At 43.5% G+C, this 25,881-nt stretch overlaps 1 protein-coding gene across 1 annotated transcript in view; it reads left to right on the top strand.

The window, feature by feature from the left end:
- Synpo2 (synaptopodin 2) overlaps window positions 1-24,876 on the top strand; it is a 145,576-nt gene extending 120,700 nt beyond the window's left edge. Inside the window, exon 5 of the mRNA XM_038311561.1 lies at window positions 24,337-24,876. Within this exon, the coding sequence (XP_038167489.1) occupies window positions 24,337-24,876 (540 nt within the window). The remainder of the gene's footprint in view (window positions 1-24,336) is intronic.
- The last annotated feature ends 1,005 nt before the right edge of the window (window positions 24,877-25,881 follow it).

Here is a 25,881-nt window from a genome sequence, read left to right as displayed (position 1 = left end):
TGTAGATGGGATTCTGAGACACAGAGGCTAGAGACCTTGCCCTAGGCTGTACGCTGTGAGCTAGCGCCCCCTGGATAACTCAGAGTGCAGCCTGCCTTCTTAAGCCACACCATATTTACTTCTTGGAATTGCCCCAAGAGTCGAGGTGTTTTCCTTCTTTATGAAACACCTGAAACTCAGAGAGGGTACTGTTTGCAAGGTCTACTGTTTAGATCTACTGACCAAACGCTAAGATGTTTCAGTTCTTTCTTGGGTTCAAAAGAGCTAATGAAGTTTTTGTGGTAGTTCTGAGCTTTGGGTAGTGCACAAGTCTTAGCTCCATGCCTGCCGGCCAAGGCTGTACTCTCCGTACAAGACCGTATGGTTTCCACCCTGGGCTCTCACTCCTTAAGTCCCCTTAGTTGTCTATTGGCCAAGTAAATTCACCATTCAGTTCCCTGTGCCATATAAATGGCTTTGGCTACAATGAGCGGCTTTAAGAAGGACCCTACTTTCAGCATAAGACAGTCCAAAAATTTAAATGCTATGACATCTTGTCAGAAATGAAAATAATAAATCTCTAAGAAATATCTATTTTATAAGTTAAAAAAAAATGGCTCTGACAGTGAGCTTGCGTGGCTGGGTTACATGGGCGGGCTATGCAAGGGATGTGGTTTAAATAGTAGATTGGGACTGGGGATGTAGCTCAGCCGTAGATCACTTGCCTAGCTTGTGTGGGGCCCAGGACTCAATCCCTGCAATGAAAACAGTAAAGTAAAATTAAAATAAAACATGCCAAATCTGAGAAGGGGGTTGGTGATGCAGGGGAGGGAAGCACACACAAGCAGATAGGCCGACTAAAACAGTGAACCACACCCTGGCTTTATGCCATCCTGACCATGAGTAGCTCGAAGAAATGTCCTACGAGGCAGTCACCGAAGTTGGGTTGTTTCAAAACCCATAACTCTTGGCATTTCAACGTGATTCTGGGCAGAATAATGAGGAGGGACTCAGCAGTTCCCAGTGTTTCAAAGGTACAAGTACTTATGACTGGGATCCTTGAGAGTAAACTTCCCGTTGAGCCAGCAGCCACCCTGGATGTACACGGAGGCATCAATCCCTTCCTGCTGTGCAGACCCCACTGGAAGATTCCCCACCACACACAGCTATCGCTGTCCTCATAAGGGTTACTATTGCTGTGATGAAATACCATGGCCAAAAGCAAGCTGGGGAAGAAAGGCTTACACTTCCACATTGTAGTTCATTATTGAAAAGAGTCAGGATAGGAACCCACACAGGGCCAGAACCTGGAGGCAGAAGCTGGTACAGTGGCCATGGGTGTGTGGGGGGGTGCTGCTTATGGCTCGCTCCCCAAGGCTTGCCCAGATTGCTTTCTTATAGAATCCGGAACCACCAAGCCTGGGGTGGTGCCACTGAGAATGGGCACAGCCCTCCCCCATCAATCACTGATTAAGAAAATGCTCTAGAGACTTGCCTGCAGTCTGGTCTTACGGAGGCACTGTCTCAATTAAGGCTCCCTCCTCTTAGATGACTCTAGCTTGGGTCAAGTTTACATAAACTTAGCCAGCACAGACCCTATCAAATAATTCCTTGCAACCATAGTCCACACCTTACACTTCAGGGGAATGTGCCAGACCAAATCCTCCAAACTCCCACCGCTTCTAGTCTCATAAGTTACCAGAGCTGTGTTCACTGGTTCCAGGACAATAAAGGACCAAGAGAAAACAGCAAAGAAAGAAAACCCTCATATTTTAATGAGAATGATACTAAATAACAAAAATTTGTGAATTTTTTAAAAAGCTGTGGTTTGGGGGTGAAGTATAGCTCAATAGCATAGTAACTGCCCTGCAAGTGTGAGGTCTTGGGTTCCAAACCTAGGGCTGGGGAGAGGATAGGGACATGATTTGATTTGGGATAATAAAAAAATAATTGCTTCTTAAGTCACTGATTCTCAACCTTCCTAATACCGCAACCCTTTAATATGGTTTCTCATGTGACCCACAGCCAAAAAATTATTTCATTGCTACTTCATAACTATAATTTTGCTACTGTTATAAATCGAATTGCAAATATTTGATATGCAGGATATTCGATATGCGACCCCTAGAGGGGTCATGACCTATAGGTTGAGAGTTGCTGTCTTAGGTGAACTCCATGCTGTACATGAGATAATACATGTACACTCGGAGCATACAGAGGCACTCCCCCCATTTTTTTTTTTATTTTTGAGGTAGACTCCCACTATGTATCCTTGGCGGCCTTGAAACACACTACAGAACCCAGGCTAGCCTGCAATTTTCTGTGTTCCTCCTGCCTCAGCCTCCTGAGTGTTAAAATGACAAGTGCAGGCCACTGTTCCCAGACCAGGGGCTGATTTTATAGTGGTTAAGAGTGTGTCCTTCACGGCCTGAAAGATGGTGTGGAGGTTGGGAGCTTTCCCAGGAAACCAGAATTTGAATCACAACACCCACATAGCTTGGCTAACAACTATAAATCCAATTCCTGGGGGATACAGCACCCTCTTCTGGCCTCTTGTGGTACTGCACACATGAAGTACACACACACACACACACACACGCAGGCAGGTATTTATATAAAAATAAGTAATTCATTAAAAATAAATAAATAGTGTGTTCTTGGAACCAAATTGCCTTCATCTTAACCCAACCCTGTTTCTTATGGGTATCAAGGCTTTAAACAAATGATTGTGCCTCTCCATACCCCAGGATCTCAGCTGTGAAATGAAGCTTACGCAAATGAATGTGCACTATATGTATAGAGCAACCACTCGCATATGGAAAGCACTTAGCGAGTGTTAAACATTGTTATTTCTATTAACAACACACCCGCCAGAAACCAGAACTGTTATTTTAGGAACTTTGGAGGGAAATGTTACCAGACAAGATTTGTGGGTTCTTTGTTAGCGTGAATCTTACTTTTTAGGGGAACTCCCACAACTAGAGGAGTGTCTGTAGTTCAGTTGGTGGAATGTTTACCTGTGTGCACAAGCCCACATTCCCCATCAATCCCCAGCACTGCATAAAACTGGGTGTGGTTGGGGCTGGAAGAGTGGGAGTTCAAGGTCATCCTCAGCTACGTTGGGTCGGGCGTTTGAGTCTAACCTGGCCTAGAGACCCTGCCCGGTATCTGTATAAATCTCATATGGATGTCAGAAGTCAATTTCCCAAAATATTTGAGAGGTCCGTCTTCATTGATCTTTGTTGTTGTTTATTTTAGATTTGTTCTTGCTATGTAGCTCGGGCTATCCTTGAAATCCAGTGTTCTGACCTCATCCAGAGCTTTAACTACCTGTCTTCTGCGCCCTCCTCCCACCGGGCCAGCCCCACTCCCCGCCTGCACGTTTCCTCTCTGCTCAGCATGCTTTCGGTTTTTTTTTTCTTTCTAGTCCCCAGGTGCGCTGGCATAGTTTCAGTGAGCATTAAGGCGAGACCAGGATGGATTTTTGAGATAATCCTTTGTAATATTTTGAGATAATGTTTAATTCAAAACAATTCTACCGAGAGAGTGAATATGTTATGCTTAGCAATCTGGAGAGTACTCTTTGGGGGAGAGATTTTGGTAAGTCAAATATATTCTCAGAGTAAAATAGGCAGCGTTCTGAATAAGGTTCAGTAGGATCACCTGTCATATAGAAAGTGGGACACCCCCGCTGGCCCTCCCCAAAGCCACCCCAAGCCTTTAGTGGGCTGACTGCACCCACTGACTGGTTCATTGCAGCTCACTGTCTTGGGCCTGTGGCAGTCACGTAGGACAACGAAGGGTCAGCAACTCGACCTGTTTTGCAGTACTTGTGTTCCTTGCCTGAGAGGCATGGTTGCTTTCCAAAACCACAGTGAAACTCAGGTCTCCACAGAGCAAGCACCCAGCTCCCAGGAAGGCAGGGAGCCAGTCTGAGATGCGATGCAGGGAGGGATCTAGCAGCCAGGAAATTTTTGTGGATTTCCTGGAACTTCGAGAATGTTTCTGAGTCAGAAGCAGAAGTCAGAGCTCAGAAGACTTGATCTTTAAAAGAATGACAAATCAAAACAAGCCTCGATTTGGAATTTTTATGTAGATCCAGCGTACTTTTTGTTTCGAATATAATTAAACTGATATTGCTTAGTGTTCCTTGTGTGACGTCTAGTTACAGTCAAACACAACACACAACCGGGTCCTAACACCAACAACAAAACCCAAAAAAGCCACACCTGGGTCTTGTGTTGGTTTACCCGTGGTCATTTTTCTTCTAGTGTATTTCAAATGTGTGAATGCCCTCAATAGCTAGCCACTCCACCTAAGATTCGCTACAGAACAAGCCGAGGCAGGACAGAGCAGGTGGCCAGAGAGTTGTAAATTGGTCCTTCAGAATCAGGTTTCTGGATTTTTCTTTCTTCTTTTTTTTTTTTTCCCACTCTCAGCACCAGTGGATGGTGGCCTGGTCACCTGGCCTGCCTGTTAATGTTTGTCCTGTTTGGCTAACTGCAATTCTTCATGGTGGCCTATTATGACCTCCATAGATGCTGGAATCTGAGTTAGGGAACGCCTGCTGGAGCCAGCTTAACGGTGCAAACTGCTAATTCAGCCTGAGGTAGGTGGAGGAAGAAACAGAGTTCAAGGTCCCCTTCCTTTGGAGAAGTTTGGAGGCTAGCCTGGGCTTCATGAGACCTGTCTCAAACCAAACCAGGAACTATTCCCTGAAAGTAACGCAGCTCCACCCGTGACATTGAAACAAAGTAAACGTGTCACTCCAAATATTTGCTTTTAATTTTAATTTGGTACTTCATCAACTCAGTGAGACTAATTCCTTTGTACATAACACATTTGTTTGAGTAAAGTGTTATCTTTTCCGTGTTTTTATTTATCTGGGGCTTTAGATGGGGATTGTTTTATGTTTTGGAGACAGCGTCTCACTCTGCGGCCCAGCAAGCAGGGAAGTCCAAGCAATCCTGTGGGTTCTGCATTTGGAGTGTGAAACGGCAGGATGAGCCACCATGCCTGGCTCTCTTTCTGGCGTTTTAACGCTTGGTTTTCCAACTTTTATTCCCTGAGGATAGATGGGTGCAGGGCCACACCTTAGGAACTTCTTTACTAGATCTGGATGGGAACCAGGAATTTGTCATCTAACTTACCGACAGGTTGTTTTGATACAAACTGCTTGGGCATCGCACTTTCTGAAACCCATGTCTAACATCTGTCAACTTTATTAATTAAGATCTTAAGGGTTTGCAATCGCTCCTCCTTAGGGACAGCCAGACCACTGGGGCTGTGGACCGGCTCTGAGGCTGCGGAGAGGCGCTAATGCAAACGATGCCTAATGTCCACCAGGTGGCAGCAGACGCTTCCCCACTCCCAGAGCTTTGGTCATGCCAAAGTTCTTGGCTCAGCAACTGACTTCCAATGTTGTCCTTGCAGTATAGGAGAAGACCGGAGATTTTATCATATCCTTGACTGCTCGTCAAGGATGAGCGCAAATATTTTCAGAAATAGAACACAAAAAAATACGTATGTATGTATGTACGTACGTACGTACGTATGTGTGTATGTATGCATGTACGTACGTATGTATGTACGTATGTATGTATGTGTGTGTATGTATGTCTGTATGCTTAAATATTTATACAGCAGTTTGACAACAGGAGCACTTAGCAAAACAGCAGCAATAGGCTCCTCCCTAGACCCTGTGAACTCCTTACCCTTGAATTATTCACCAGGTTTTCAGTATCATGCATGAGTCTCTCCTGGGGGGCAGTGCCCAAATCCAATGAGAAAGCCCCTGGTTACCCCCATAACATCTGGTCAGTGTTAAATCACTGGGCATGCTCTGACTGGCATATCAATATTGCAGCATGCAATACTCAGCACAGGGTAAGACCATTGGAGTCTTGCAGCATTGTTTTGAAGGCCTCTGGGGGCTCCTTGACCAACTCACAGAGAAGTATCTTCTCTCTGGCCTTGAGATTTCTGAGTAATAACCCTGTCTTCTGGCATGAGTCTTATCGACCCATGCAGGGTATTTCTGCTCAAGCACCTTTTAAGAAACAACTGCATACTTTTATATTGGCTTGTATAGGAGTAGAACTGGATAAAGATTTTTATGTGTGTTTTGTTCCATTTAACCCACGTCTGCCTCTCTTCAGTCCACATGGCCCCATCCCGATTAAGCCTCTAACCCCAACTTTTTCCCCCTCAACTTTACCATCACATATATTATTCTATCACACCTACATCCATTAAGGTCTCTTTTCTCCCTCCTCTCATGAGCCCTTTCTGACTTTTGGGGACCTTTTCACTTACTCCAATTTAAAGACACAAATCAAAAATTTCAAAGTTAGGCATCATATATGAGAGAGAACATGTTGCATTTATCTTTCTGAGCCCAAATTAGATCACTCAGTGTAATATTTTCCAGTTCCATCATTTCCCCTGCAAATTTAATTTCCTTTTTTCTTTACACTTGAACAGAAGTCCATGGGGACATAGAGCACATTTTTGTTACCCAGCTGATGGACATCTAAACTGATTCCACTTCCTCCCATTCTGTGGCCATGGCTGAGTGAGTGTCTGTAGTGGGAAGCAGACCTTTGGGTGTACTTATAGGAGTGTCTTTAGTTCCGTCATAGGGTAGTTTGTAGTCTTGGCTTTTTGAGAAACCTCTGTCCAGATTTCTAGTGGCTTCACCAACTTATACTCCCACAAACAGCAGATGAGTGTCTCCTTTCATTACATCCTCGCCAATGTTTCCACTTGATTTGTTAATGATAGACAGGGGTAATATTGTGTCTTAGATTTCTATTGCTGGGATAAGACACGATGATCCAAAACATCTGGGAGGAAGGAGTTTATTTCCTCTTATAGCTCTCCTGTCAACTGCATCATGGCAGAACTTCCCGTAGGAACTCAAGGCATGAATCTGGAGTCAGGAACTGAAGCAGAGGCCATAAGGAGCACTGCTTACTGGCTTGCTCACTATAGCTTGCTCAACCTGCTTTCTTACCCCAAGACCACCTGCCAGGGGATGGATGGTACAACCCACAATGGGCTGGGAACTCTCACCTCAATTATTAATCAAGAAAAGAGCCCCGCAAGCTTGCCTACAGGTTGATTGTATGGAGGCATTTTCTCAGCTGAGCTTCCCACCTCTCAGATGGCTCTAGTTTATGTAAAGCTGACAAAATGCCAGCCAGCAGATGGAATCTCCAGGTAGTTTTCATTTGCGTACCTTTGATAGCTAATGCTGTTGAAAACTTTTTTTTTTTTTTTTTTTTTTTTGTTTTTCGAGACAGGGTTTCTCTGTAGCTTTTTTTTTTTTTTTTTTTTTTTTTTGAAGCGTATCCTGGAACTAGCTCTTGTAGACCAGGCTGGTCTCGAACTCACAGAGATCCGCCTGCCTCTGCCTCCCAAGTGCTGGGATTAAAGGCGTGCGCCACCACCGCCCGGCGTGTTGAAAACTTTTAAGACTGCTTATGGGCCATTTGTATTTCTTTTCAAGAACTCTCCCAGTTCCACAGCCTAGCTTTTTTGAGTTGTTTTCTTGATGTTTAGGTATTTGAGTTTTTTGACTATTCTAGATACTAATCCTCTATTAAATATATAACTTGCAAATTTCTTTCACCCACTCAGTAAGCTGCCTTCCTCTTCAGTCGACTGTAGTAGGAGGCCATTTGTTTGTTGTTGGCTGCTTAGACCCAAAATAACCACACAGAAACTGTATTAATTAAATCACTGTCTGGCCCATTAGCTCTAGCTTCTTATTGGCTAACTCTTACACCTTAATTTAACCCATTTCTAGTAATCTGTGTATCGCCATGTGGCTGTGGCTTACCGGGTAAAGTTCCATCTGGCTCCAGGGGCCTACATGGCTTCTCTCTGACTCCACTTCCTTTCTTTCAGCATTCAGTTTAGTTTTCTCTGCCTAGCTCTGTTCTACTCTATCACAGGCCCCAAACAGCTTCTTTATTAATCAATGGTATTCACAGAATACAGAAGGGAATCCCATATCACCTTTCCCTTTCTGTTTAAATAAAAAGGAAGGTTTTAACTTTAACATAGTAAAATTACATATAACAAAACAGTTATCAAGCAAGAATTACAGTTACAATATTTATATCTAATATCTAATATTATCTTTTATCATAACTAAGGAAAACTATATATTCTTCAACTCCATCAAAGACTCCAGAAAGATATAATATTACCTAAGTAAACAGGAAGTGCATTGTAAGCAACTTCCAAAACTCCAGAGTTGACAGAGACATCTCACTGCCTGGACAGTCACCCAAAGTTCTTCTGTACCGTTGGAGCATCCATCTTCAGCCTACAGGTCCATAATATCCAGCAGACTTTTCCATGAAGCAGGAAATTTCAAAGACAGTTCTGCCTATATTGGCAGTTTGTCAGTCACTTTCTTCTGTGTCCTGCAGAATGTCTGGCAGACTCATTCATGAAGCAGGAACCCCAAAGGACCTTTAGGCAAGTTTAGCAGTCATCTCTCTGTGGATCCCACATGTCCAGCTCACACAGCATAACATCAATCAGTCCTGGCAAGTGCAGTTTCTTGTCCAAATGGCTAACAAACTCCATAAGTAGCCTCTTTGTTGCCCATCTTCCTCTTGAAGTAACTGATGCTGCCAGGAGCAGATGTGACTCATTGTCGTGAAAAGTGCTAAGTTATTAAAACATTTTAAATGCCATATTCTGAAGGTCTCCAAAAGATTTGAAGAATACCTATCTGAAATACATCTCTGTAATCTAGAAAATCTAAATAATATGACTATACTTGACTATTATAGATGATTATCTATTACCTATATTTCTTAATTATACATTACATTTTTAAATGAGATGCACAAACACTATACCTTAATCAAGAGGAGAAATATACATATATCAAAATTGACCTTAAATTTGTATCAATAAACCAATCAATAAATCAATACCAATGCAAATCTCTATAGCATATCCCCCTTTAGATGTTAAAAAAAAATTTATAAGCAGTATTTGGCATAGTTCTCTTCAAACTGCTTCCTGCTTTTTGTTTGGCAACGTAATTTTTGGGAGTATTCATGGCAACCTTTGGGGGCATCTTTTGTCCATCAAAATACATTAGCCTGGAAGGATTCCACAGGTTCTCACCCTCTGTGGAAATAAAAGAAGAACCTCTTTTCCAAAGCAACGTATTCTTAGACTCAAATTTTGAAGTCAAGATACTTTTAAAATATATATGTTGGTTACTTGGTTCTTTATAGTTAAAAAATTCAAAGAAAACACAATAATATACATAATCTTGACTCTGTTCATATTTTATTTTTACATGGCTTGTTTGTATTTACTCCATTACTTACTATTAAGGTGTTTCGTTAAGTTATTTCTTTAAATCTCTCCAATTTTTAAATATAGGCACTTACAGCTTAGAATTCCCCTCTTAAGACAGCTTTCATTGTTTCTCATAGATTTTGATATGGTGTGCTGTAATTTTCATTTGATTCTAGAATTGTAAATTTTTTCTGTCTTGTTTTTTCTAAGGACAGTACCCATTCATTGTTCAATAGTTCATTGCTTAATTTCCATGAGTTTGTATATATTCTAGGGTTTCTCTTGCTATTGAATTGTAGCCTTAGTCCATTATGATCAAATAGAATATAAGAAGTTATCTCAGCTTTCCTATATCTGTTAAGGATTGTTCTGTGTCCTAGTATATGATATGTTTTAGAGAAATCTCCATGGACTCCCAAGGAAAACATATATTCTTTATTGTTTGTATGGGTGTTTGGCAGGTGCCTATTAAGTCTATTTGATATATAATGTCACTTAATTCAGAGATTTCTCTGTTTAGTTTTTATTTGAATGCCTATCAGCTGGAGAGAATAGGATATTTATGCCACCCACTCCTATTGTACTGAGGTTAATTTGGTGACTTCACATTTATTAGTGTTTTTTTTTAATTTTTATTTTTTTTCATGTAATGTGGTGCAGCTGTGTTAAGGCTGCTACGTTTAGAATTGTATTCTTGATTGATCGTTCCCTTAGTCAGCAGGAACTGACCATCTTTATCTGTTTTTAGTAGCTGGAGCTTCAAGTTTATTTTGTCAAATATTAGAACAGTGACATCTGCTTGCCCTGTATGTCTGTTTGCTCGGAATATGTTTCTTCAGCCTTTCACTCTAAGGGAGGGTCTGCCTTTTGCAGTGGGCTACATTCCTCAGGAACAATAAGGAGTTTGTTCCAACCTTTTGATCCCATCTCCTAGTCTGTGTCTTTTGACTGAGGAATTAAGACCATCGGTGTTCCGAATTGTTCTTTAAAGATGTGTATTAATTCCTATCCTTTTGTTAATATTGGATTTCTACCCTTTTCCTCTCTTGCTCAGCTATTATTATAGTATGGTTTATTCTTCCCAGTGGCCTGATGTATGGGGACTTTCCCCCTTCAATCTGAAGAATTTCTTTAATCATCTGTTGTAGAACTGACTTAGTGATCATAAATTCTTATAGTCTACTTTTGTTACGGAAAGGTTTTATTTTCTTTGATTATGACAAGAAGCTTTGCTGGTTAGTATGGGCTGGCAGATATTTCAGAACTTGAAATACATCATTCCAATCCCTTCTGGTTTTAAAGTTTCAGCTGAATAATCTGCTGTTTTCTTAGAGGTCTGCCTTTGTGTGCAAATTCTTTTGTTTCTCTCTTACTGTTTTCAGTATAGTTTCTTTGTTCTGTATATTTAATGCTTTAATTTTAAAATGACAAGTGAGGTTCTTTTCCAGTCTTGTCTTTTTATTTATTTATTTATTTATTTTTGTTTTTTTTTTTTTTTTTTTTTTTCCCTAAATACCTCCCGTGTTTGGATAACTTTTCCTAGCTCTGTGAAATTTTGTTATGATTCTTTTGAAAACATTTTCTATACACTTAGAATGAGAGTCTTCTTCTTTGCATACCTGAATGTTTAATCTTTTCAGAGTATCACATATATCTTTGAATTCTCACTGGTATCTTTTTTATTGTTTTATTATCTTAGCTATTTTTCTGTTGCTGTGAAGAAACACCGTGACTAAGGCAACTTATAAAAGAAAGCATTTAGTTGGGGGCTTGTTTAAACTTTCACAAGGTGAGTCCATGACCTTCACCAGGGCAGCCTTGCAGCAAGCAGGCAGAGTGCGGGAGCCGTAACCGAGAGCTTGCATCCAGTCCACAAACAGGAGACAGAACGCCAGAACTAACTGGGTGTGGCATAGGCTTTTGAAACCTCAAAGCCCATCCCCAGTGACTCACCGCCTCCAACAGGGCTACACCTTATCCTTCCTAAGCAGTTCACCATCTGGGACCCAAACATTCAAATATGCGAGCCCATGGAGGCCGTTCTCATTCAAACCACCGCTTTTATCTCCGTCCGTCCTTGTGGGATTGTTCTGTGCCTGCACCCTGTCGTCAAGCTCACCTCTTCTGTCCCCGCCTCTGTCCACACTGTAGCTTTGTTCCCTTCAATTTCCAGTGATCTGGATTGGTGTTTCTATCTTCGTTGAATTCCTTGTTTATTTTTATGCATCACCAAGAAGGAAATAAGGAAATGTCATTCAGCCCTTTGTGGCTTTGATCCTACTCACAGTCATTTTGAGTTCTGGGTGGGGTTTCTCTAACTCCGTCTCACTAAGTGCCCTTATTGTAAAGCTAACACTTATAGAAAGACCTGCTGTGTCTTGTTTTTGCTGGCTTTTTTTTCTTTTATGTGATGTTGGAATTTATGCATCTGGCATTCTTTTGTTATTCAGTTTAGTTATTGATCCGCTTTCAGTTTCAAGTATCAGCAAATTTCGCACAGAACGCGAATGTGTTCGAGCTGAATGTGTTGCGGTTCAGAAAATAACTCCTCAGGAGGCCTGGTGTAAACTCCACATCATCCTCTGAATAGAAAATTAACTGCAAGAGCAACCGCAGCTGCTGAATACTGCCGCTATTCAAATATCTTACTAGCCAGTTAACGACAGTGGCTCCTTTGACTGCAGTAACTTTGGAGGCTAAACAGCTAAGGATAGTATGAAGTGCACTTGGATTTTAGTTACCATGTTTATTTTCTAAAGAAAGAGAGAAAAAAATATGGAATTTGGTGGGAAGGGAGGTTGGGAGAATCTGGGAGGAGTTGAGGGAAGGGAAGCTTTAATCTGACTATATTGTAGGAAAAAATATTTTCAATAATCATCATGTAACCTAAAATACACCTATTGGAAAATAAGATTTGAATTAGGAGGGAAGCGGACTAGGTAAGGAATGGGAGAAGTATTAAAACTAACACCAAGCAGAAAACAGAATGAGGCGGGGGAGATGAGGGAAGAGGACAGAGGGAACTAAGGTGGTGCACCAGACATGGCAGAAGACTAAAGAAGGCCTTACAGCACACTGTGTCTGGGAGCGTGAGCAACAGCCCTAAAACCTAACTAAGCTCCGTGAAAACAAAAGCAAAACCATCATGAGACAGATATGCAAGAATAGAAGTTAAGTGGTGGGAAGTAAAAAAAAATCAAAGAACGCTTATGGAGTAAGCGGCTGGGACAGCGACACAGAGTTGAAAGACAAGGTTCCCGGACCCCTCTGGCTCTTCCAGGCTTTGTGTGGTGTCTGTATAGGAGGGAGTGGAGGACTGGCCTCTGCAGCCTAGGTTTCCTGGTAGTCCGGCACCTGAGGTAATGGCGGTTGTGAGCTTTTCCTGGTAGTGCCTATAAAGCCCAGACATGCGCCGTGGCCACTTCCGGTTTTGCAGCTCCCCTGCGTGTGTACCCTGCGAGCTTCCTCCGCACCTTCCACTGCTCTTCCCTGGGCAGCTTTACCCAAGTTAGACTCTTGTTAACATAGGATTAAATAACGCTGCACATTACAAAACTTTAAGACGGCATTTTCAACTATTTTGATGCAATGTAGCTATTATTATTAATAGAAGCATTTTAATAAGCTATACTTCATGCATTGGCTTTTTTCTGAAGTTGCTAAAAATGATTGTAGCAACTGCTTTCAGGCCTCAAAGTAGATTATACAAATTCAATGTTATTGCCGGTGTCTTCAATTCTCCAGTTATTTGTGCAAATGCATGTAATACACGGTCTGTGGCATGGGGTAAATACCTTTTGTAGTTGTGTTCCTTGTTTGCGGGGGGCGGGGGGGGGCGGTCTTGGAGGCATTGCAGATGGCAGAAGGTAACAGACACTGAGCGCTCAGCACTCAGATGAGCACATAGTCAATCGGGATATCTTAGCTGTGTTTCATTGGCTGTCTCTAAAACGAAGGGATCACCAAAAGTACGCACAGATTTCTCCAGAGCGTGGGTCTCTCTGACCTTAAGTTGAGTGCTACTGTTTTTATTGCTTATCATTTTAAGATAGACCATTGGAGACAAAGTGCTCCTCCGTATTCTGGCCGAGTCCGGTCTAACAGGGAGACGGGGTCAGGGGTGGTGCTTCTGGCCAGCACAGCTGCCTGTGTTCCTGCTAGCAGGAGGCAGGGCTGGCTTGGCGCTCTCTGAGGCCAGCATTGCTAACCCCACTTCAAAGTCAGGGCTTGCTTCTATTTTTATGTAGGGCCGGCAGCTCGCCCATGCAGTTGCCTCTCGAACAAAAGGTTCTGCCAGGTTTCTGACACCTTTAGAGCCACACGGTCTCTTCACCCAATAATAAAAATAGTCATGTTTGCTGGGTTACATGGCATTCAATGTACAAACTCAGTCCCCGTCTACCTGGAATCTGGAAATGGTAGTCAACATTATTCCTATTTTACAATTACAAGAAAAATTAAATCCTAGTGGGAAATCAGAGGCAGTGTGTCTGCATCTCTGGGGGGGCCAAAATTCTCCTTCCTTTCAGTGCAACGTGCAGCCACTCCCAGCCCTTATTCTTTCTCAGAAAGGCTATCTTTAAACGTGATGTGAAGTCTAAAAGTTCTGCTGTTCAGTTGGTTTTCTGTTACTATGATAAAACACCATGTTCAGAAGCAACTTGGGGAGGATAGGGTTTATTTCTTCTTAGACTTTACAGCCCATCATCAGGAGAAGTCAGGACAGGAACTCAGGCAGAAACCTGGAAGCAGGAGCCATTTTGTGTATAATGATCGCATTCGTTAAACTCTCTTAAAATGTCTGGTTTCTTGGCTACTTTCCTAATAAAGCAGACAGATAGAAACAAAGATTGATAGACACAGTGCAAAAGATAGAGACATAGAGACATATATGTTCTGTCAGTTAGGTCTTTTGTCTATTGTTGCAAGCAGAATAGTAATTCAAACTTGTGAAGACTCTCGTCTCCGTCTCCTTGATAAAAGAATGCAACAATTGGATTTCCAAAACTTTCCCACGGGAGAATTTTGAAGAGACCGTGACAAAGACACTAGCACAAAAGCATATGAGATGCCTCCTTATCCTCCAGCGTCAATCTTGATTATATTTTAATCACCTTGAGGGAATATTTGTCTATATTTAAAGCCTCCAACTAGGGATGGGGATGTAGGTGTGTGATTGCCTTGCGCACAGGGTCCCGGGTCAGTCTCCAGCAATGCTGAAACTAGGTGTAGTGCTGAATGCCTGTAATTCCAGAGCTCAGGAGGCAGAGGCAGGAGGCTCAGAAGTTCAAAGCCATTTTTTGACCATTTTGAGGCAATTATGAGCTATATGAATCCTCCCTCAAAAAGTATAATAATGCAAGTTAAGATAAAGTGAATCTATATATTAATGTACTTTTTAAAAATACTGTTACCAGACACATAATAAATAGAAAAATGAACTTGGTTTTTTCTTCTTCCAGTCCTGTCCTGGTTAGTTGCGGGTCAACTTGACACAAGCTAGAATTATTTGGGAAGAACCTCAATGGAGAAAATGCCTCTATGGGATTGCCTCTAGGCAAATCTATGGGGACATTTCCTTGGCTGATGATTGGTGTGGGAGGGCCCAGGTCACTGTGTTCAACGCCACCCCTGGGTAAATGGTTCTGAGCCATATAAGAAAGCAGGCTGAGCAAGCCCTGGGGAACAAGCCAGTGGGCAGTGTTTCTCCATCTCCTCGGCTTTAGTTCTTGCATCCAGGTTCCTGCCTCGGCTTCCCTTCATGGACTGTGACTTGATATATAGAAGCCAAATAAGCCTTTTTGTTTCGAAGTTGTTTTTTGGTCATGGTCTTTAGAGTGATGTGTGTACTTCTGCCCTTGGGAGACAGGAAGAGGAATTAAAGACTACCTGAGACCCTGCCCCAAAGAAAGAAGAAAAAGCAGTTCAGAACCCCCAAATTTCTATACCTTGGATGCCAGTCGTTCATTTGCCTATTCAACTTATTTAGAAAAAGTTGCTCAATACATGAGGTGAAGGTCAGGGTTTACCTCGGTGGTAGAACATTTACCTTGAATGAGCAAGGCCCAGGGTCTCCATCTCCAACATCACAGAGCAACAAAGCTCTGAATGGGAGAGCACACTGATGTGTCTACATTAGGGGTCAGGGGACTGTGTCTGTTTCTATTGCCACATGTACCTAATGTGTGAAATGGGCTACATTTTGTAAGTCGATCAAAAATTCCAGTGATGATAAGAAAATGGCCTACTTACAATAGAATGATATAGAAATCAACATTCATTTAACAAATATTTGCTAAACAGCTTTTATTGTGATGCCAGGTATTGGTTTAAGAATTCTCCTCTCTCTCTCTCTCTCTCTCTCTCTCTCTCTCTCTCTCTCTCTCTCTCTCTCTCTCTCTCTCTCTCTCTCTCTCTCTCCCACCTGTTTCTTTTTTGGGGGGGGAACTTTTTGGCATTTTTGAAACAAGGTCTTACTCTGTAGCCTACAATTCTTGATCCTCTGGCCTCAGCTTTCTAAATGCTGTTGACTGTTGACCTAAGCTTCCAAACCTGTCCTCTAGGGATATCTTCATAAAACAAAAAACATCACCCTTAGATAGATTTCAGACCTTAATTTCTCTTTTCAGGAGAAAAACAAAATGATGATGAAGTAAAACATTTCTCATGTTAGACTGAGTATGCATGGAGCGGGGGTGGTAACAGAGATGGGGAGCTCTGAGAGACGGAACACACAGACTGGATGACATTTGAGTAGGGGCTGACGAAGGACGGAGTCACGCTGGTGTCTGGAGCATTGTGTCCCACACAGAAGGATCAGCAGATCTCAAGTCTGGGTTATGAGAATGCCTAATGTCTCAGGAATTGCAAACAGAGATGCAGTGGGGACTTGGCAGATTTTGTGGGCCATGTAGAGGCCAGCGAAAGATCTTTGGCTTTGGCTCTTGTGACATGCGCAGTCAAAGGGGAATTTTAATCAGAGTATCATAATCTAACTTCAGTTGAACAACCAGGAGGGCTGGGAACTGAAAATCAACTGCGAAAGCAAGGATGGGACTGGGGTCTATATAGTGCTGATCCAACTAGGGCTCTTGGTGCCCCAGCCCAACGTGGCAATAGTGGAAGCAGGGACCAATCACAAGGTACTGAGCATGTGTGAGGTCAGTGCTGTAAAGATTCCCGACCAATCAGTGGCTATGTGTATAAAATGGGGCAGGAGGGATGCTGGCTGCGAGGCCTTTGCCTTAGCAAATGGAAACCTGGAAGCTTCTTTTTGCTTTTTGCATGCTTGCTTCCATGTGTTCACCTCTCCTAGGACCTCTGCTTTTCAGAAACCCTAATCAGTGTTTTAAAAGGCAAAGGAAATACAATCAGCTCCTATTTCCTTGTTTTGGACCTCTCGAGAGCTGCTTGTGATAAAGTGTGTGTTTGCAAAAAGTATTTTCTGATTATGTATTTAAGAGAGAAAGGTACCAGAGGAGTTGAAATAATATTTGTCAAGTGGAAATGCTTTCTCCATGGTGCATGTGTAAGCAAGACTTCAGCCAAGAAAATTGTTCTAGCGTTCAGAGTTTCTGAGATAAAATACTTTGAATCGGAAAACCCTGTATCACATTCAATGCCTCTGGCTGCTAGGACAATTCGCATGGCTTTAGAACTTTGTTGTCTGTCGTAAACTTCAGATGGCATTTCCATGCTAAGGTCATTACCAGACAGTTCAGGAAGAAGCCAGCTAAGCTGTTTGGTTACAAAGCCATGTGAATAAATAACGTTTAGTTGGTCTGAATAGACAGTTGCTAAAAAACTGAGAATGCCCCTTAGCTCCTCTGTGCTTCTTTCCTGAGTGCGGAGCCCAGGCATGTCTCACCAACAAGTAGTAGAAGAATGTTTAAATGTGATCTGTGCATGGTCCCTGTGTGCCGGTCCTTAATGCTAATCAGCGTTGCCTAGCACAGATTTAATCAGAATTTAAATGACCTTTTCTAAAATTTCTAAGATTGCATTCCATTTTGTTTTCCTGGATTCAAATGTTAAGAGAGAAGGTCACTGTACAGAGAGGGTTGCCTGAAGCCCAGGCTGACTTTGAACCTGCTCTGCGCCAGAGGTTGACCTTGAACTTCTGTCTTTCAACCTCTACCTCCCAAGTGATGGAATTACAGGCCTATGTCATCATGATTAAAACCGAGGCTTTGAGTTTGCTAGGCAAATGCTCCACCAACAAAGCTGCAGTATCAGCACCAACGTTTTGTTAGTTTATTTGTTTTATAAATGTCTACCCCAAAACAATTTTATATATTGTTTCAAGTAAAGTCTAACATTGTATTAAGAATGAGCAACATTTTAGGTTTTTTTTCTTTTGAGACAGGGTATCCTTGTGTAGCCCTAGCTGGTCTGGAAACCACCATGTAGACCAGGCTTACCCTCAATTTCCAGCAATCCTCCTGCTGTTGCCCCCTGAATTCTGGGATTACAGGTGTATGTAAATCTATCAGATTAAAACCTGATCCAAGTGTAGCTCGGTGGAAGAGTGCTTTCCTAGAATATGCAAAATCCCAAGTTCAATTCCTAGAAAAAAAGAGAAAGAAAAATATCAAAAAAAAAAAAAAAAGATCTGTGCCATGAGAATTATTGTGCTCAACTCTCCACACCAATGGCTTTTATCTTCCTACCCTCGGGGAGGCTCCTCACCTTGATCAAATGCCAGCAGAAGACAAATAGAAAATAGAGATAATGACAGTGTCTCCCTCATGGGTCTGTTGTGAGGATTGTAGGAAATAGTCCGCCAAAGCGATAAACACCCCCTGCTGGATATATGATAATAAGCAATAAGTTCACGTCAGCTATAATTAAAGGTAAAAGTAGAAAAATAGTATTTAGTGTTCAGTCGTCCCTTGGGAATATATACCTCCAGCCGATTCATGAGTACAGTGAGAATCTGGTAGTCTTTACTGTATTAAAAATATTGAGCTATTTTAAGATTGGCATGAAAAAAGAGAATTGGCAGGTACTCTCATGGGTTAAGGAACGGAATGCTCTAAGTATATGATTGACTGCTCCACATGAGAGATTGTCACCTACCAAATGACATGGCCCCATAGTCAGTCTGAATGAGGTTTTTACTTAGCCTATAGGGTGTGTGTGTGTGTGTGTGTGTGTGTGTGTGTGTGTGTGTGTGGATTTCAAAGTGTTCCTGCACGAATCTTACTTGACAAACTGGAAAAATGTAGAAAACGAAAGACAGTGAGTGAAACTGGTCAGATGTGTGTGGGGGAGTGTTAAAACCTGGAATCTGCGTAAGATCGCTTGTAAAGAAGCAGAAGTAAGACCACGTCTGTAAGCCTAGCACGCACAAGGCTGAGGCAGAAGGCTCACTCAGAGGGCTAGCCTGGGCTACAGAGTGAGCCGCTGCTTGGAGGCAGCCAACAAGCCATTGAGGAGAAGGGAAAGGAGGGGGAGAGTTGCCGTTGAAGACGATTCTGCGTCATCAGGATCAAGCAGCGGGCAAAGCCATGGAGAGGGAGGTTTGGGTCAATATAAAGAAGAAGTGTCCAGGCCAATGGTCCATGGTGCCCTGGAAGCAAACAAGCCCTCTTCTTCAGGGCATGGCCTGAACGAGTCATAAAGTCTCCCCTCTTAAGACCATAGACAGTTCCTAGTCATTTTTCTTGAAATTAATTTGTAGAATAAAATTCTATTCCCTTTTTAGCTCTTATTTTAGAAAGCAAACTAGGATAGAGAGCTTTATGCTTGACTGAAGATGTGGAAATTTGTGGGTCCAGAAGGAGAGAACACCTGATGTTTGGGTCCAGAAATCCTGGAGAGGAGCTGCTGCCCACTGGCGTCGAGTTCACAACAGAATGCAGGGCTTTCCAAAGGCGATAACAGATTCCTTCTACAGCGCTTGGGCTCCTCAGCCAGGTCCACATGGCTAAACGGGCCAGAGCATGGGCAAGGACAATGGAGGGTAGAAGCCAAGGAACCCTGCAATTTCACTTCAGAACACGTGGGAGAAGAATGTTCAAGTGGCGTCTGCGATGAGCTGACACAGGAGGCAATTTGAGGACAGCTGAGGGGTCACGGAGAGAGCTGTGACCTGACGACGTGCTCAGGAAGTCTGGAGGAGGAGAGACGGGCTGGCAAACCGTGTTGGCACAAAACCAGGAAATTTGCTGCCTCGTGCCCACAAGTGATAGGTGTTTCATTGTGGTCCAGGACAGGACAGGGGCAAGGGAAAAACGAGCGGCATATTCACCAAGCCTCCCAAGGAGGCAAATGGATTCTAATAGCTACAAGCTGAGGTAGACAGCTTCCTAAGTGAATGTGAAATGATTTACAAACTGCCTTCTAGTATGGAGAGACCTTGCAATGCCTTAGCTATTGCTGAAACGAAGAACAAAGACAAAAAAAGACATGGGGACAAAAGGTTTGTTTCACCTTAGAGTTCTTGGGTTCCATTCCATCACTGAGCAAGCCAGGGCAGGAACCTGGAGGCAGGAACTGAAAGAGACTGTGGAGGAGTGCCGCTCATTGACTTGCTCTGTTGTGCTTGCTTAGCCTGCTTCCTTATACACCCCAGGACCACCTGCCCAAAGATGGCACCGCCCACACTGGGCTGAAACCTTCAACGTTAGTCTTTCATCAGGAAAATCCCTGGTGGAGATATCTTCTCAGTTAAGGTTTACACACACACACACACACACACACACACACCCCAAGACAAGCAAGCATCAAGTACCATAGGCTATGTAGCCAGGGAGCAATCTTTCTATCTATCCTCTCTTTCACACTGTCTGTCCCCAAGAGCTAAAAGCCAGAGGACAGTGTTACTTGAAAACCTTCCTTTTCTCTCTGCTTCCCTTCATCCTTGTTCCTCATCCCATGGCGTCAGAGTTGGCAAGCTGGGAGAGGAAAAGAGAGAGAGCCTACCTTAGCTCTTCTCTCCAGCAGGCATGGGGAAAACACAGGGGCCTTCACTTTTAGTTAAAATTAGAGCTCGGACAAAGGTGGAGCCTTCTAATTCAAAATAAGCCTAGTTTGGGTAGCTTGAGCAGCTACGGAACTGCCCCTACCAGTAAACAGGATGTGGGGACCTGCTCAGTTTTGGCAGAGGAAAAACTTCTTTCCTTCTGTTAAACAAAACTTCAATGGAGCAAAGAGAAACAATTTGATGAGGTAACCACAAAAAGCCAACTTGAAATACTGGTACTAATAAATGAGAAATAATCTCTGATTAAAAAAAAAAAAAGCTTTCATTCCGGTCAGGCAGGATGTCTCAGTGGGTTAAAACACTCACCATGCAAGCCGACCATGAGTTAAGGCCTAGATCCCACAGTAGGAAAGAACTCACTCTCAAAAATTGTCCCCCCGACCTCCATACTCAGGAAGTGGTGTATCCTACCCTCACACACACACACACACACACACACACGATAATAAAATAAATGACATTTTTTTAAAAATTTCTCTGATAGTAATAAAGCACACGATGGAGGCATAGTCCAGAGTGTGTGTGGAGGAGGGGGTGTCATGCTGAATTGCTGCCATACCAGATGCAAACTTCAAAACAGAAGAAACGTTTCTAATATTCTCAGGTCCGTTAGTTGCTTCTGGGTCAAGGTGTGTCACATGGCTCCAGTCGCCAGCTGAGGAGAGAGCAGCAGGAGCCTTGGGACAGAAGATGATGGACAGAAAGGTGTAACACCAACGAACAAGATGTGATGGTGTCACGTTAGGGATCCAAGGGAAAGTGAGACTGGAAGCACTTAGTACTGGGGGCACGCACCCAAAACCCTGTACCTAAAGATGAGAGGTTTATATCGTAACTGAATCTCCAACCTAAGATAATTCAAAAGTTTGTCTCCTATGATTAGCAGTTAAAGGATCGTGAGGCGTACGTCGCACACACGCACAGAACCGTGCTCAGTTTGTTCACTGAGATAATGAGTCTCCCCACCTCACAATTGGCAGTGCATCCCACGTGGCATTTCAGTGGCTCTTCGCTGTGATTCTTAACGTCCCCCCCTCCACCTTGGAAAGCCCTGGCTTTCTCTTTCATCAGTGCACCCCCAAGTTTTGCTTTCCTCATTTGTACATATTTGACTAATAATTAGTATTTGCTTTCACCGATAAAAGCTTCTTCTTTCATACTAGGATATCTCTGAAAATATTTTGAACTTTCCACTTCTGTTAAATTTTGATTCCCCTTAAGATTCTCAAACTAAGCGAGTTGGGAGGAAGGGCAGGAAATGAATTTCTTTCAGTTGGTGTTTTAGCTAGCTCATCACTTCAGAGGAGAGAGAGAGAGAGAGAGAGAGAGAGAGAGAGAGAGAGAGAGAGAGAATGTGTGCGTGTGCACGTGTATGTATATATTTATACTGAGTCTGTCCTGTATTTCTATAGTCTTGGGTTCCTTTAGCTGTCACTGTCCCTACAACTGTGTTGTTATATGCCCTGGCATGCGTTGAAAGGGCTGCTCCTGACCAGATGAATCCTCTGCAGGTATCATTGGAATTTAACAATTTTCCCCGGGACTCTGGAGACCAAAGGTGTTCATCCCTTCCTTAGCTACTGTGAAGGGGGGGTTAGACACGTGCTGTGGGGCAGCTGCTTCTCTTTCACACACAATATTTTTTCAAGGTTTAGAAAAAAAAAAAACCCAAACAGCCTTTTTTTTCCTGTCAAGGTAGCTAGTGTCTTTTCACTGTGTGGTTATTGGGCATGCCACGGGAGGATGAAGGGTGCTGGATCGCGTGCTCCAGGGTGCAGCCCCTTATTGTTTCTGTGTCTTTAGCTCATCGGTCAGTGTTTGGAAGCATTAGATATGCCATAAAAGATGTGAAAAATGTTTATAAAACTAAGCACGAGTAATGTAGAATTGTGCAATTTTGCTGTCAAATTTTAAAACGCAGATGTAGGTCAAAGGTGAGGAGAGCACCAATCTCCCCTTGCCAGCTCGATAGCGAAGAGGATTTGCTTTGGATTAGGATAAGGACATTAATAGGAACAAGTTTTTGCTGGGCTTCAAGCATTGCACACAAATTTTAGTGACTAAAAGGAGAGAGCCAACATCTGCTATAGTGACCCCTTACTCATCATCCACACAGATCCAGAACCAGTCACCTCCTGCGGTAGCCTGTGTGTTGGGGGAGGGAGGCATGCTGGAAAACAAACCAGCTGAACCTGAGACATTTTGCTCAAATCCAGTGTTGTTGCTCTTCACTGAATCAGTTAAGAGAGAAATGCTTAGAAGCTGGGAAATTTGTATCCATCTTCAAGCATGGCCCTTTGTTCAACAAATCTCCTCTTCCTCCCTTTCTTATATTTTCTCTGTTTTTCTCTGTTTTTCTCTCTTTCTCTCTCCCTCTACCCCCACCCCCCACCCCCGTGTATGTGTAGTTTCTTGAGACAAAGCTCGGGTTGTTTTTCAGGCTTGCCTCTCACACATTATGAGGCTGAGGCTGACTTTGAACTCCTCATTCTCCTGCCACCAACTTCTAAGTGCGAGGACTGTAGGCAGTACCACCATGCCTGGTTAAGAAGAAATGCTTTGATACTTTCCAGGTTGACTCATTTTCCCTTGCATTTCCCCCCTTACAGTTTGTCTAAGTGAGCCTCATGTAAAGAGGAGTGCACCCATGAGAAAGCACAGCGGATAGTGACTGGCCCGGGTTCCAGGGAGGCAGAAGGAAGGGTCAAGGGTCAAGTTTTCAATAAGCCAGATTGCTGTGCTGTGGATTAGGCAAGCAGAGCATTTAGCAAGCACAGGGGAATGTTGTGAAGTCAAACTCTGAGAGGCTCTGGAATGTAATAAAAATAAAAATAGTGCCAAAATGTACACGAGCCGAGCAGCGTGACTCCCTTAGAGACTAGGGCCGTGCCTCACCCTTGAGAACCCAAGGCACAAGAGCTGGGTGGCTCAGGACTACCATCCTAGCCTTGGGAGGCTGAGGCAAGAAAATTTCCCAGAGTAAGACCATGTCTCTAAAGCAAGAGAGAGAGAGAGAGAGAATAAAGACCCATGTCGTATGGTCCTCATCACATAAATAGGTTCTGAGAGGAGCGGTGTCTTATTCCTTCACACCAGTAACCACTTCTAAGTATCTTTCAGTGAATTTACTGAACCAAAATGAGTCAAGCAATTAAAAGTAATAGGTTTTCTGCCCCCTCCCCCAATAATAGGCTTCTCTGCCAACACAGTAAACCAGATTAAGCCAAATTGAAAGAGTATAACTGGTTTATTTGAACAAAGCAACTCCTGGGAGACTTCTCCAGTCCCAGAGATCAAGGCCGGAGAAGCTACACCCACAAACAAAAGCGAAGAGACTCTCTACGTTGTAGGCAAGGGGGAAATGAGGGATCTACCACAAGCTGGGTTTGTGCCCAAGTATGGTCCAAAGCTGACTGCTTTAGGCAGACTTGGGCGACTGGCGTCTTCAGGGGAGGTAGCCACCATAAATGCTGAACTGGGCTTTTTAGCATCTTCTTTTTGTTCAGAGACTCTCTCAGCGGGCAGGATTTGGGGACAGAGAGGGAGAGAGGAATGGGGCTTTCCAGACTGTGCAAGGGCGAGCTGGAGGTTCCAACTGAACCACAAGCTACATGGAAAAAGGAAAAATTATAGGAATTGATGGCCCATTTCTGGAGTTATTCCTGTTTTGTTGATTTTGTGCCAGGAAACACGGGACTGGAATGAAGCAGGTGGGCTGTGAGGGCGTGGAAGGCGGAGAGAAGGGTAGGTCCCAGAGGCGTTAGGGTTTCTGCCGTGAGTTTACTCCTGGGAAAAGACATGGCAGCAGTTTGAACCATGAGAGCAAAGAGGAAGACCAAGAACTAGGGCCAGATGAAGGGCGTGGGACTCCAGCGGCAGACCGGAGCTAGATGAAACTAGGTATGGCAACCCTTCCAGACCTCAGGACTGAAGGACTTCAGTCTGGGCAGAGCTTGGTGATGGTGCTGAGCGTGGCTTGCACTAACAAGTGCAGACACAAGCGAATGAGATAACAGTAATGTTTTCTTTGTTTTTAGGCGAGTGGACGCTCCCTTTCTCTTCCTGGAAAACCAGCCCCGCCCAACATGTCTGCACCTCCGTGGCTGTACCAGCCGGCTCACGGTTTCCCCAGTAGGCCGACCCTCGGGCTGGAGAAAGCTAACAAGAGACCAACACCTTGGGAAGCAGCGGCTAGGTCTCCCCTTGGTCTAGTGGATGACGCCTTCGGACCCAGAAGCATCCAGGAATCCATTGTGGCGAATGTAGTCTCCGCAGCTCGGAGGAAGGCGTGTTCAGGGTCCCAAGAGGACTGGAAAGAGAGACTGTCCTTTGTCTCCCAAACTCAGAAGACCAACATGAGTTTCCCTGAAAGGCAAGAGTATAATGCTCCATCCCCAGTCAGCAGCCTCATGTCCACCCACTCCGTGTACAGTTCCCAGTTGCCGTATGTGAGCCCTAGGCAGGAGTCCAGATACGACCCGAAAATAATGCCCATGGAGACCAGGTCTGAATACGGTCTTCCATTAGGTGGCTACAATTATAACCGGCACCCACGGGGGTGGAGACACCAACCATGAGAGCCAGCGTGACAACTCTGTGGGTTTCATAGCTTATGTCCGTGATCCTTTGGCGGGTTCTTCACTTCTTAAGTAGACTTAAATCCACTTTTAGCCCCTTGTGGCTCTCACGGGTCATTTATCTGAGTGCATACGTGTGTAAGCACACAAGTGTGGAGCACTTCCTTGTCTGCTGATGCCTGAGGAACTGCTTGGAAGCCGGGAGTCGCTGTGAGCAGGGTGTGGTAGCACACACCCACAATGAGGCAGGGCAGAACACCAGGAATTTAAGATAATCCTCAGGCGCGTAGATTGAAATCAGCTGAGGGTACATAAGACCCTGCCTCAAAAAAAAAAAAAAAAAAGCAAAAAACCCTCACAACTTTCTCACATTAATGTTCTAGCACTTACATATAGTTCAAAATCTTAATTCTTTTTGCAAGGAGTCCCAAGTTCACTTAATTACGGTGAATCCAACATGTTCTCTGTGCCTTAGTCCAACAGGGGATTATTTCAATATGGTGTATCAATTGCCAGTAGCAAAGAATATAAAATTTTCTTTTTATTAATTTTAAGTTAGCCTCCAAAGGAAGGGGTTTCATTTTGCCATGTTAATATGCATGTACCATTATACTTTGTTCTAATCCATCTGTCACCCTCTTGCCTGCCCTTCCCCATGCCACAAGCCTTTCCTCTGGGCGGCTCCCATCCTTCCTATTAGGATAAATTCCTAAGGCGAGCCTGACAGGAAGTATGATAATTATACAGGAAAGAATCTCCTTGGTGTCATTCCAAATATTTCTCTAAAACCTTTTCTAGGTGCAGTTCGGGTGTTTTAGAAGACCCAAACCGAAATGTTCTATTCGCGACAGTGCTTTGCTATGTAGCTCTGGTTGGCTTGGTGCTGCTTTTGTAGCCCAGGTTAGCTCTGGTTGGCTTGGTGCTGCTTTTGTAGCCCAGGTTATCCTCAAACCCATATCTTGTCTCAGCCTGCCAAGTGCTGGGATGTCGGGTGGGCAGCATTAT

The sequence above is a fragment of the Arvicola amphibius genome, chromosome 14, assembly GCF_903992535.2.
Source record: "Arvicola amphibius chromosome 14, mArvAmp1.2, whole genome shotgun sequence".
In the NCBI taxonomy this organism is placed as follows: Eukaryota; Metazoa; Chordata; class Mammalia; order Rodentia; family Cricetidae; genus Arvicola; species Arvicola amphibius.
Note: the sequence above shows the minus strand (reverse complement) of the source record. Positions and strands in the feature narration are given on the sequence as shown.